This window comes from Acinonyx jubatus, chromosome A2 (assembly GCF_027475565.1).
Source record: "Acinonyx jubatus isolate Ajub_Pintada_27869175 chromosome A2, VMU_Ajub_asm_v1.0, whole genome shotgun sequence".
NCBI classification, from domain to species: domain Eukaryota; kingdom Metazoa; phylum Chordata; class Mammalia; order Carnivora; family Felidae; genus Acinonyx; species Acinonyx jubatus.
In genome coordinates this window covers 109705725-109719842 of record NC_069383.1, presented here as the reverse complement: position 1 = coordinate 109719842, position 14118 = coordinate 109705725, and the positions used below count along the sequence as shown (strand labels likewise).

At 44.5% G+C, this 14118-nt stretch overlaps 1 protein-coding gene across 1 annotated transcript in view; it reads right to left on the bottom strand.

Moving 5' to 3' along the window:
* Positions 1-9814: 9814 nt before the first annotated feature.
* Positions 9815-14118, bottom strand: part of RAB7A (RAB7A, member RAS oncogene family) — a 70274-nt gene continuing 65970 nt past the window's right edge. The window contains exon 6 of the mRNA XM_027049819.2: positions 9815-11312. Within this exon, the coding sequence (XP_026905620.1) occupies positions 11217-11312 (96 nt within the window). The 3' untranslated portion in view covers positions 9815-11216. The remainder of the gene's footprint in view (positions 11313-14118) is intronic.

The window sequence follows — 14118 nt, the reverse complement described above, 5'->3', positions numbered from 1 at the left end:
TTGTTTTCAGTGTATAGAAATGCAACTGATTTTTGTGTATGGATTTTGCATTTTGCAATGTTACTTAGTTTATTACCTCTAATGTTGTGTATATGTGTGTGTATCCTTTAGGGTTTTCTATGTACATGACTGTGTCACCTGTGACCAGGGATATTTTATTTCTTCCTTTCCAATTAGGAAGTCTTTTCTTTTTCTTGCCTAATTGTTCTGCATAGAATTTCCAGCACTATGTTGAATAGAAAGTGGGCATCTTTGTCTTGTTCCTGATTTTAGGTAAATGGCTTTTGCCATAGTATGGCCTTTGTTATGTCAAAAAACTTCCTTCTATTGTTTTCAGTGTTTTAATAATGAAAAGATGTTGAATTTTTTTGAGATACAACATGGTATCAATTTTAGGCGTACAACATAATGGTTTGGTTATTTGTGTATATGGTAAAATGATCACAGCAAATGTAGTTAACATCCATCAACACAATTACAATTTTTTTTTTCTTCTGATGAAAACTTTTAAGAGTTACTCTCTTAGCAACTTTCAGACATGTAACACAGTATTAATTCTAGTCACCATACTGTACATTAACTACATGATGGGCTTTGTACTCCGTACTTTGTAACGGAGGTATGTACTTCTGACCATTTTCACTGATTTCACCCACCTCCCACTCCCTGTCTCTGGCAACCACCAATCTGCTTTCTGTATGAGTTTGCTTTTTTGCTTTTTTAGATTCCACATATGAGATCATAGGGTATTCCGTCTTTCTCAGACTTACTTCACTCAGCATACCTTCAAGGTCTATCCATGTTGTTACAAATGGCAAAATTTCCCTTTTTGTGGCTCTGAATACACACACACACACACACACACACACACACACACCCCACACACACACGTATACACACCCCCACACACATCCTTATCCATTCACTGATTGATGGATGCTTCTGTGGCTTCCATGTCTTGGCTACTATAAATAATGCTGCAGTGAGCATTGGGTGCAGGTATCTTTCGAGCTAGTATTTTCATTTCCTTTGGATTTAGTTTTTTGAGGAACCCCCATACTGTTTTCCAGAGTGGCTGTACCAGTTTGCATTCCCACCAGCAGCGCACGAGGGTTCCTTTTCCTCCACATCCTCGCCACACTTCTTTTTCATTTTAGCCATGGTCACAGGTGGGATCTCATTGTGGTTTTGACTTACATTTCCCTGATGATAAGTGATGTCGAGCACCCTTTCATATACCTGTTAGCTATCTATCTTTGGGAAAATGTCTATTCAGCTCCTCTGCCCATTTTTTAATTGGATTTTTTTTTTTTTTTTTTTTTGCCATTGAGTTATAACCCTTTCTGTATCTTGGATATATATCCAAGGGGGTTAATACCCCTTATCAGAATATGATGTGTAACTATTTTCCCCATATTCAATTCTTGTTGAATACTTACCAGTGTTTCTTCTGCATCAATTGAGGCTCATGTTGGATTTTTTCCTTCCTTCTATAAATGTGGATTATATTGATAGATCTTCATGCTGAATCACCCTTGCATTCTAAGAATAAATATCACTTGGCCCTGGCGTATAATCCTTTTAATTTGGTGCTCTTCAGGATAACCTGAAGTGAGGTCAGAGTTGGAGGATCCGATCCCATGGCAAGGAATGAAAAGACAGCAAGACGTTTCCCTGTCCTTCCACAACTCCTAAACAACCCCCAAACAGTGCTTGCTAGGGGTGGAAAAATGACTAGAGCCAGAGCCAGAGTATTTTTCTGAACTGACAGCCACGCAAGTTTCTCAAAGCAGAAGCAACATACACAGATGCAAACCCAACTACTGAATCCACCACTTTAGTTCAGTAGGCCCTCCAAGGTGGCTTTTTCCTCCCCTCAGGCTAGAAATTTATCACGGCCTTTACCCTTTCTCCTCCCTGGTCTAGACTAGGCAGTAATAATCCACCCATGAACCAGACTATGGCCTAAGTGGCTGACAAAGTTCCAGCACTGGCTCCCTTCGTGTAATTCCAGGAAAATTACATGCGCCCCAGCAGAAGGGGGCATCTTCAGCCTTGCAGTGCGGAGGTGGGATTTCTGCCAGAGGAAGGGGGGCCAGGAAAGGTACTGTGAGGGCACAGTGCTCCTCTCCTGGAAGGAGAGAGGAACAGGGTGCACCATGCTGGTGCTCAGGTTATCTTCCAGACGGCCAGGATTTTCTGGCTGGTTCAGGAAATGAAGGCCATGGAAAGCCGGTAGAGCGGGACGGGCTAAGCCCACTTGGCAAAGAAGTCCCGCCAGCGCCTCACACCCATAACCAGGTCTCCTGAAGCACGTGTATTCCAGACTTCTCAGCCAGCACTTGCAAAAGACATTTTTTTTACAACATACGAGCAGTGCATGCAAGTTTTAACTGAGGTGGGTCCTCAATTAATGATCATTCTGAGGTATTCAGGAATGAGATCACAGTATTGCATTTTCTGCCCATTAAAAAAAATGTTTATATATTTTCAGAGAGAATGCAAGCAGGGGAAGGAGGGAGGGTGAGAAAGAGACAGAATGAATCTCAAGCAGGCCTCGCACTGTCAGTGCAGAGCCCAACTCGACGCCTGATCTCAAGAATTGAGGCTTGATCTCATGAATCAAGACCTGAGCCGAAATCAGGAGTCAGGCGCTTAACCAACTGCACCAGCCAGGTGCCCCTCTTCCAATTAAAAAAAAAAAAAAAAAAAAAAAAAAAATATATATATATATATATATATATATATATATATATATATACACACACATACATATATATATATATATTTAGTGTGTAGGCTTTATAGGTGCCCTCACAAATTTTTATTTTTTTTAAACTTAAAAAAAAGTTTATTTTGGAGAGTGTGTAATCGGGTGAGGAGCAGAGAGCCTGATGCAGGGCTGGAACTCGAGAATTGTGAGATCATGACCTGAGCCGAAGTTGGATGCTTAACTGACAGGGCCACCCAGGTGCCCCAAATTCTTCTTTTTAAAATATAATTTATTGTCAAATTGGCTTACATACAACACCCAGTGCTCATCCCAACAAGTGCCCTCCTTAATGCCCATCACCCACTTTCCCCTCTCCCCCACCCCTGCCCCAAATTCTTTTATTTATTTTATTTTATTTTTAAAAAAATTTTTAATGTTTATTTATTTTTGAGACAGAGAGAGACAGAGCATGAACGGAGGAGGGTCAGAGAGAGAGGGAGACACAGAATCCGAAGCAGGCTCCAGGCTCTGAGCTGTCAGCACAGAGCCCGATGCGGGGCTTGAACTCACGGACCGTGAGATCATGACCTGAGCCGAAGTCAGACGCTTAACCGACTGAGCCACCCAGGTGCCCCTGCCCCAAATTCTTTTAAAGTAATTTCTACAACTCAACATGGGGCTTTAACTCACACCCCCAAAATCAAAGTTGGATGCTCTATCAACTGAGCCAGGCAGGCACCCCTTTCCTCTACTTCAAGAGCAGCTAGAAAACTGGATATTGTGCGCTGTCTTCCAGTTTAAAAATATCGGTTGGATGGGGAACCCGGGTGGCTCAGTCAGTTAAGCGTCCAACTTCAGCTCAGGTCATGATCTCACAGTTCGTGGGTTCGAGTCCCACATCGGCCTCTGTGCTGACAGCTCAGAGCCTGGAGCCTGCCTTGGATTCTGTGTCTCCTTCTCTGCCCCTCCCCTGCTCATGCTCCGTCTCTCTCGCTCTCTGTCAAAAATAAATAAACATTAAAAATATATATATATTGGTTGGATGCATGTAGGGAAAGTGGAATCAAAAGTTAACAGGCAGGGGGCGCCTGAGTGGCTCAGTTGGTTAAAGTGTCCAACTTTTAATCTTGGCTCAGGTCCTGATCTCATGGCTCGTGAGACTGACCTCCATGTGGGAGGCAATCAATGGGCAGGACTGCAAACTTAGTGGTGGGGAGAGGGGCTGGCTAGAGCACGCATTTGATATCTTTAAATTTTTTTTTTAAGGCTAAATCCTCTTCTCTCTGTGGGCCTTACACATTAGTTGTAGCTCAAATACACACACACACAGAGGGAGAGGGAGAGAGGGGGAGAGGGGGAGAGGGGGAGAGGGGGAGAGGGGGAGAGGGGGAGAGGGAGAGGGAGAGGGAGAATCATATGCAGGCTCCACGTTCACCGAGGAACCCAACAAATGGCTTGATCCCACAACCCTGGGATCATGACCTGAGCCATGAGTCAGAAGTTCAACTAATGGAACCAGACTGGTTTCCCCTCCTGGAAAAGTTTTAAAAGGGACGCCTGGCTGGCTCAGTTAGTAGAGCACACAACTCTTGATACTGGGGTTTTGGTTCAGGCCCCATGATGGGTGTAGAGCTTAAAAATAAAATCTTAAAAAAGCTACTTGGGATACCCCAGCACTGTCAAGTTCAGTGAATCGGATGGGGCCCAGGTCTCCAGCTGATTCTAATACACAGCTAAGCTTGAGAGAAAGGAACCTTCTGCCAGCCAACTTTACGCAAGCTGTTTTCTCTTCAACTTGTTTTTTTTCCTCTTTACATAGGGTAGTTTGTACCTTACAAAGTTTCTTTTCTTTTCTTTTTTTTAACGTTTGTTTATTTTTGAGAGGGAGAGCACAAACAAAGGAGGGGCAGACAGAGAGGAGACCAAGGATATGAAGTGGGCTCTGTGGTGACAGCCCAACGCGGGGCTTGAACTCACAAACAGCAAGTTCATGCCCTGAACCAAAGTTGGACATTCAACCGACTGAGCCACCCAGGAGCCCCTCACTTTTCAAGGTTTTAAAGAAAGGGAAAAATTTTAAGTCAGGAAAGAGGAAACCTGGCATGAAGCCAGTTTTAAGCAATGAAAGGTGACCTCAGCTCAGGTCATGATCTCATGGTTTGAGCTTGAGCCCCGAATTGGGCTTTCTGCTGTCAGTACAGAGCCCTCTTTGGATCCTCTGTCCTCCCCACCACCTCCCCGTCTCTCTCCAGCTCCCGCACTCTCATTCTTGCCCTCAAAAATAAACATAAAAAAAAAAAAAAAAGTTGGGGCACCTGGGTGACTCAATCAGTTAAGCATCTGTCTCTTAATTTCAGCTCAGGTCATGATCTCATTGTTTGTGGGATTGAGACCCACGTCAGGCTGGTGCTGACAGCACAGAGCCTGCTTGGGATTCTCTCTCTCTCTCTCTCTCTCTCTCTCTCTCTCAAAATAAGCTTAAAGAAATGAAAGTTAAATGTTAAAAGGTAACGAGAGACGAGGGAGCTAACACATGTAGATAGCATACGTTAAGGGCTGAATTGTGTCCCCTCCCAAATTCACATGTTGCAATCCTAACCCCCAGTACCTCAGAATGTGAGGACACATTCTTTCAAGAGGTAATTAAGTTGAAATGAGGTCGTATGCATGGGCCCTAACCCAGTATCAGTATGACTGGTGTCCTCGTAAAGAGACATTAGGACACAGACACACACAGAGGGAAGACGATGTGAAGAAACAGGGAGAAGACATCCACCTACAGGCCAGGCCAAGGAGAGGGCCCCCAGAAAGAACCAATTCTGCTGACACTTCAATCTCAAACTTCTATCCTCCAAACTTGCAAGAAAATAAAATTCTTTTGTTTAAGTCACCCAGACTCTGCATATTTGTAACAGTAGTCCTAGCAAACTAATACAGGACATATCCAAGAGAAGAGCCAAAGGACATAATGGGATCTGGGAGGTGAAAATAGTTTGGGAAATGGGAAAAGGACTCTAGGAGGGCACATCATAGTCAGGTTCAGAGTTGGCTTCAGGATAAAGTTCATGGTGTGATAGGTCAGATCATGATTTGTCATGATGAACGTAAGAGGACAAAGATCAGGGTCAGTGGTAAGGAGAATTATCAATTATTTCAAGACAGGGTATGGATCATGGCCTGTGTCCAAAGGATGGTTACGATGTAAGGTTCAAGGTTACATGGGTCAGTTAATATAGTGGCAGGTAATGTTATTTCAAGGTCAAGTTGAGAAAGGTTAGAATGACTGTCAATATCAAAGTGAGAATCTAGAGCAGGGTCAAGGTCAGGTTCAAAATGAAAGCAAGATATAGTCATGATGATCAGGGTCAGAACCAGAGTCAGATTCAAGGAAAAATTCAAACTCACATTCACCTCAAGGCCAGGGTGTTTCACAATACAGAACGTTTTGGTGTCAGGACAAGAGTCTCAAATGGGCACCTGACTTGCTCAGTCAGAAAAGTGTCCAGACTCTTGATCTTGGACTGAGCTTGAACCCCATGATGGGTGTAGAGATTACTAAAAACAAACAAACAAACAAACAAACATAAAAAAAAAAAGAATACTAAGAATTAGGGTCATTTCAAGATCAAGTACAAATCTGGGGTAAGATATGGTCAGGGTGGTGGTTTGCATCAGAGTTAAGAGTCTGTTGAAAGGTCTGAATAAAGTGAAGGATAAGGGCCAGGGTCAAAGACATTTTAAGTTCATGGCAGCTCAAAATCAGGGATATCATCAGTGACAGAATCAAGGTCAAATATAAACTTAGGACATGATATGGCCAGGACAATAATCAGGATGTTTCAGATTTAGGTTGAAGGCATCAGTGTCAGCATTTGGTTCTGTGTCCTAAGTTAGGTCAGTTTCAAGGACAAGTTAAAACTGAGAGCAAAATATGGTAAGGATGATGGTTAGGATGAAAACAAGGGTTAGAATTAGGGCCTGGTTCAGGACCACTTTCAAATTCAGGGTCAAATTTGTAGTAATTCCAATTTCAGGGAGAGTTAAAGTCAGGATGATTATCAGTGTACAGGTTGAAGATCAAGGTCAAGTTCAAAGGGTGAGCTATAGTCAGAACATTAGTGGATCAGGGTGAGATTCCAGGTTAATTTTAAAGTTAACCCAAGGTCATGTCAAGGGGATCATAGTCAGGATCATTAGTGTAAGAAGGACAAGGTCCGGATCAAGTGGTTCTTGGTTAAAACCAGGGACTCTGTGAGATGGAGGATGATCAGGGCTGGGACAAGGGTTAACTTCATGGTCATTTCATGATTAAATTCAAGGGTAAGTTCAGCATTGATCTTGGTTAATTAGCATGCTAGCATCAGGCTGAAGGTCAATTTTGAAGTTCAAGTTCATTCCAAAGTTGTAATGAATATTAAATGTGATGTTTAGGGTCAAGCTCAAAATGAAGGTAATTCAAGAGAAACATGATATCCAAAGGGTGACAGACTGGATCAGGGTTAGGATCGAGGGAAGGTTCTAGCATTAAACCAAGTCCAAGATCACTTTATAGCCAGGGCGAGTCAAGGTTGGGTTCACAGAAAAGGTCCAGTTTGAGGTAAAGAACGGAGTCAACTTATAATCAGGATGAGACATGGTCAGAATCAGGGCAGTATCAGGTCAGGTTCAAAGGGTGAAACATGGTCAGAATGAGTTTCAAGGTCATTTCAAAGCCAGGAAGATCATCAAGGTCATAGTGAAGGTTAAGAGGTTCAGCATCAAGTTCATGTTCAAGATCAGACTGGGGGCAAAAATCATGGGTCTTTATTTTTTATTTTTTTACATTTTATTTATTTTTGATTGAGACTGAACACAGTGGGGGAGGGGCAGAGAGAGACAGAGACACAGAATCCAAAGCAGGCTCCAGGCTCTGAGCTGTCAGCACAGAGCCCGACATGAAGCTCGAACTCACAAACCACGAGATCATGACCTGAGCCAAAGCTGGATGCTAAACTGACTGAGCCACCCAGGCGCCCCTGTTTACTTATGTTTTTTGAGTTTATTTTTGAGAGAGAGAGAGAGAGAGAGAGAGAGAGAGTGCGTGTGTACAAGCAAGGGAGAGGCGGTGGGGGGGGGGGGCAGGGAGAGGAGAGAGACAGAATCTGAAGCAGGCTCGAGTCTCTGAGCTGTCAGCACAGAGCCCGACGTGGGGCTCAAACCCATGAACCTTGAGATCATGACCTGAGCTGAAGTCGGACACTTAACCAACTGAGCCACCCAGGCGCCCCCAAATCATGGGTCTTGAGAGTATGTCTGGCTGAGCATCAGGGTCTGGGTCAGGATTAGTGAAACAAATGAAGGAAACTCAGCAATATAAAATCACGTCAAGAGCCAGGTCTGAGAGTCTGAGCCAATTAAGAGGAGTCTAATTAGTGTAAGCACACTCAGTCTGATTCATTTGATTTATGTAACTCCTAACTGCAAGTTAGTCTAAACCGATGGACACAAGAAGTGCGCTCCATGCATTCATCTCTTTGGCACATTCTTACTGGGAGGTAGAGTGAATTAGCACGAATCTAATTAGTGCTATTGAGAAGCATCATTATTAGTTCAAATGAGCTCGGTCTCAGGCATTCTTCCTAAAGGCAAAAACTCATTACCTAGTTAGTATCAACTAACACGAACATAAGCAATGCAACACACATTCATCTCAAAGGCATATTTTTAATGAGAAGTGGGAGGAATTAGGTTCAACCTGAAGAGGAGTTGGGATAAGAATTCCTGTCAACGCAACAAAATCGGCCTGGGACTCCTTATAGGTTGTTGGAGCAAACCACCAGTAAACCCAGCAATCCACACTCACACCGTGACACACAGTGACTTTGGGTCCAACTAAGGCATACTACTTAAACAAATCTGTGTTAGCGCAACAAACGCATTCCCATTCTTCTCAAAAGTAACATCTCCCTGTCAGAGCAAACGGAGATGAGCGTGAGCACAGCAACAGCATCCGTCTCCATTCACGTTCTTACCGGGAGGCAGAGCACATTCAAATGAACCCGAGGAGTGTTACTGAAGAGAATCCTAAGTATCAATGAAAACAAACTCCATCCCGCACATCCTCCTCAAAAATAAATCCTTACCGCTTGTTGAAGCAAATCGACTTGTTTGGCTCAAAAGCACATGCTTATGGGGAATCTAAGTGGGAATACGAAAAAAGATACTGTACTAGTGCAGAGTTCAGTGTCAGCCATTCCTTCTTTCTGTAAACGGCCAGGATGATTATCCATCTTACAATAATGGTTGCGATGAGAGGTCAAGGTGAATCTCCACGTCACATTTAAGGTTAGGACCAGAGAACAAGATCGCTGAACAGAAGCCTGGTCTGTAGAGGAGTGCATCACCCAGGGTCCATAACCAGAGAAGATCTAGGCCACGCAGCACCAGCCAAGGTGGAGTTGTAGCTGTGCGCTTCTGAGAATGCTATCTGTAACACACAAATGGAGCCAACAGCAGGCACGAGGGAAGGAACCAAACGAGGAGCCTGAGACGTGGGAATGTAGAAACGTGTAGCAAAGGAGAATCCAAGAGCTTAGTCAACGGGGGCACTTCTAGAAGCAAAACCTACGCCAACCCTCTGACGTGGCATCTATTCAGTTCCAGCTGGTGACCTAGAATGTTGAACACGGGGCCCCTTCTGCCACATCTTCCTCTCCTGCGAAAAATCAGAAATCCAGAACTATGTGGTATCTAAGTATCAGCAACTATGCCAACCACAACACAGAACAAAAAGAACACAAAGGCTAAGTTATAGTCATACCCACAGGCTGTGTATGGTCCACAGGCAACCAACACTCGGTAGCTGCTCCTCTAAAGGGACAATGTCTTCTCCATTCAGAGTCCCCAGGCCCCATCACTGTGATTAAAAAAAAACAAAAAAAACCCAAAACTAGGGATAGGTACTGCACAGCTGGATGTGACAAGGCCTCTCTGCCTCAGAGCACCACATGAGCCCAGTTATGGAGGGCTCTTTAACTTGATAAAGCACTGGCTATGATTAGCTAACATGGTCTCTACCGAGCCAAGGGTCTAGAAGGAAAAAAGACAGGGCAAAGGCAGATGATCTTTGTTCTTGTTACATTTTATTGGCATCACGTTCATCTCTTTACAGAAGAACTTGGCCCACACCCTAGAATGTAGACCTTTGGAAAAGGGGGAAGTGCTCCGTTAAGCAAGCTACAATGCAGGGGCAGATCCTAGGGAGGGGGCAGAACTGCCAGGGTTCCATACCAAAGAAACAGGTTAATTAATAATGGGCAAGACTGGGAGTCGGTGGGGAAAAGGAGAAAAAGGTTTGCTAACCTAAGGATACCACAACCCTGAAAGGAGCGCCTTCTAGAACAAAGGTAAAATCACTAGGACAGATCTGTTAGGATTTTCCTTTCCCTCTTATCAGTAGGATGCTGATCTATAGGGGATCGAAGTGTGGAAGTGGGGAGGGGAGGAAAAATGAGAATTTTAATTTCTGAAACAACCATTTATCCATTGCACGCACCACTGTATTATGCAAATCAACCTTTTGGAAAATTTAGACACAGAAGGGAACTAGACAGTTTTCCCCCTGGAGAGATGAAAAGCTTTTTGGCTCTTAAGTCTTTGATAAAAGGCGTACATAATTCTTGTGTCTACTGTACAGAATACTGCCTCTAGCTGGATTTCTGAATTCTGAGTTGCTAACACTCTGCAATCCAGACAGGGTTCAACCCTCCATCTTACACGCCTGCATTACAGGACTTAAACACATAATCCAAGAATTTCTTACACTAATTTATACATTTTTAATTGGTTGCATATATTAACATGTACTATAAGATTCTTTTCTAAGAAGCATTACATAATAAATGGATACTGTAAAAAGATCTGATTAGTTAAAAGTAACAAGCATTAACAGATACATACAAAACTCAGCCTTATCAGACTGGGTGTGAGCCTGTAATGAAGCATGGGGCACCAGCCTTCCCAAGTGGTAGCCTTCACAGGAGGGAGGGGTGGGGGTGGGGGTAAAAAGACCACAAGACCGTTAAAAAAATCAGATAACTAATTAGACACAGATTAACTGTAAACAGTTCTCTCTCCCCAGTGGACAAAAAGAATAAGCTTCCGATGCCGACTCCACACCAGAACGATTTCTACAGCTTGCCTGTCCTGGCTGCCATACGAGGGCTGATGTGGTGGGTGGGCAGACCCCGATGGAGTCATCACAGGCCTGGGCTGGAGTCTGTCTGCTTGTGTCAGGTGTAGGTATAGGGGTGTGTGTGTGTGGGTGTGTGCGTGTGAGTGTGTGTGTGTGTGTGAGTGTGTGTGTGTGTGTGTAAGGGTGAGTATGTTTGTTGGGTTTCTTTTGGCAGCTGGATTTGAGAGATGACTTTATGTTTTGTTTGGAAGAGGAGAGGGGGCTTGTGTTGGAAGGCCTAAGTGTGTTCTTTGTTTGTGAAGGACTCTGTGCTCTGCTCTCACTGCCCCTTCAGCAACTGCAGCTTTCCGCCGAGGCCTTGGCCCGGTCGTTCTTGTCCAGTTTGATGGGTTCGGGGAATTCGTTGTACAGCTCCACCTCTGTTTCCTGGGCAGGGAGAGAGAGAAAGGCCTGTTACTCAGGGTATGGGGAGTTTCTGAGCTCAGCTCTGGCCCTCTTCCACTGGGCACAGTGGGCAGGGGCCAGGGGCCAGACCTGGCAGTGAACGGAGGGCTCTGGTGGAAGGCATTCAACCCTCTAGGCCCAAACGGGGGGTGGGGGAAGACAGGTTTTGCAATAACTCTGGGACAAGGTGAAGAGAGAAATTCAGCAGGAAGGGCAGCAATTGACACTGAGCACTCAGGACAGAGCTGACTCATGCTCTCCAGCATAATCGAAATCTGGTGGCTTGGGGACCACAGCCAGCTCACAGATGCTTTGAGTGGTCCGTATCGTATCATTGCCAACACTTCAGAAGTCAGACTTCAGCATGGGCTGGATCCTGGCAGCTCTTAGCCCTTCCACAAGGCAGGAAGGGGCTGGGGCTGGAGTGCTGGCTGCCCTCTCAGTCCCAAAACATTCCCCTAGGCCCCTATCTGACATTCATTTTTCTTCCAAAGTTAAGAGGGTTTTTGTCTCTAAGTGCTGCGTGCTCAGAAACCAGCTATAGATGAATTTTATCACCAACTGTGGTTGCGAGGTCACAGCAGATGGACTGTGGTCAGTTTAGTGTGACTTTCTGCTGAACTAACAAGTATCCAGTGAGGAGCAGTTTTCTGCTTCCTGGTGTAGGAAAACAATCTGTCACTTAAACACTGAGCACCTATGTGCCAGCAACTGTTCTAGGATATGGAGATGAAGCAAGCAATGTTTCTAGTCGCTAAAAGTTGTCTAGGGAATGAGGGCCTGGGTGGCTCAGTCAGTCGAGCGTCTGACTTCTGCTCAGGTCATGATCTCACAGTTCGTGGTTTTGAGCCCCCTGTTGGGCTCTGAGCTGACAGTGTGGTGCTGGCTTTGGATTCTGTCTTCCTCTCTCTCTGTCCCTCCCCCACTCACACTCTCTCTCAAAAATCAACACGGAAAAAAACTAAAAACAAAGTTTTCTAGGGAAAATTATACTATTCACAATAGCTATAAAAGTAAAAACCCCCAAGAATTCACATTAAAAAAAGTGAAAGGTCTACCAAGGTATACAGAGTGTACAATTCAGTGGTTTTTTAGTGTATTCACAAAGTTGGGCAACCATCACCACTAATTCCAGAACATTTTCTTCACCCCATAAGGAAACCCTGCACTCATTAGCAGTCATTCCCCATCCCCATCAGACACCCCTAAGCCTTGGCAACCACTCATCTACATTTTTTTTATTATTTTTTTTAATGTTTTATTTATTTTTGAGAGAGAGAGAGAGAGACAGAGACAGACAGACAGAGTATGAGCTGGGCAGGGGCAGAGAGAGAGGGAGACAGAATCCACAAAGCAGACTCTAGGCTCTGAGCTGTCAGCACAGAATCTGACACAGGGCTCGAACCCGTGAACCACGAGATCATGACCTGAGCCGAAGTCAGATGCCCAACCGACTGAGCCACCAAGGTGCCCCTACATTTTTTTTTTTTAATATATTTATTTTTGAGAGAAAGCATGAGCGGGAGAGGGGCAGAGATGCGGGGATAGAGGATCTGAAGCAGGCTGCGCTGACAGCAGTGACCCCGATGTGGGGCTCAAACCCACAAACCGTGAGATCATGACCTGAGCTGAAGTCGGATGCTAAACTGACTAAGCCACCCATGTGCCCCCATCTACTTTGTCTTAATAGATCCGCCTATTTTGGACACTTCACTTGATGGACATTTGTTTGTTTCTGCTTTTTGGCTACTAGGGCTATTCTGGATGTACATGTTTTCACTCTTCCTGAGTATATACGTAGGAGTGGAGTCAAATGGTAACTCTTGGGGTGCCTGGGTGGCTCAGTCGGTTAAGTGTCTGACTCTTGATTTCGGCTCAGGTCATGATCTCATGGTTCGTTGAGTTTGAGCCCCGTACTGGGCTCCATGCTGACAGTGCAGAGCCTACCTGGGATTCTTTCTTTGCCCCTCCCCTGCTTGCCCACGCTCTCTCTTAAAAATAAATAGACTTAAAAAAAAAAAAAAGATAACTCTTTATGTGTAACTTTTTTGAAGAACTGCCAGACTGTTTTCCATACTGGCTGCACTATTTTACATTCCCACCAGGAGTGTATTTAATATGAAAGGCAAAGGATCTGAAAAATGATACGGTTTTATTGAAGGATATCACACAAGACCTAAAATAATAGCTGTTATGGACTGCATCTTTGTGTCTCCCCCGAATTCCTACATTGAAATCCTAATCCCCAGTGTGCTAGTATTAGGAATAAGAAATGAAGGTTAAATGAGGCCATAAGGCTGGGGCCCTGATCGGACAGGATTAGTGTGTCCTTGAAGGAAGGGACACCAGAGAGAGGGGGCTCTTGCTTGCTCTAGGTCTTGCTGTCTGTGATCACGTAGGAAAAGCCATGCACCCGAGAGCACAGCAGTCAGCAAGTGGGGGAGAGAGTCCTTAGCAGAAAGTGAATTTGCTGGCACTGTGATTACAAACCTCTGGCTTCCAGAACCAAGAGAAGATAAAAGCCTGCTGTTTTGCCACCTAGTCTATAGTATTTTGTTACGGCATCCAGAGCATACTAATAAGATAGCTGTAACACGCAATCCCAGTCAGAATCTCAATAAAGTTTTCTACTTGGGTGCGGGGAGCGGGGGGGGGGGGGGGTAGAAAAAAGGTGGAACTATAATAAAATTCTCAGCCTAAATGGAAAATGCACCAACATGGCCAAGGAAAAAATACAAACAAGACTGGAGGGGTGGGGGAGTGGGGGGAGACTTGCCTTACCAGAGGT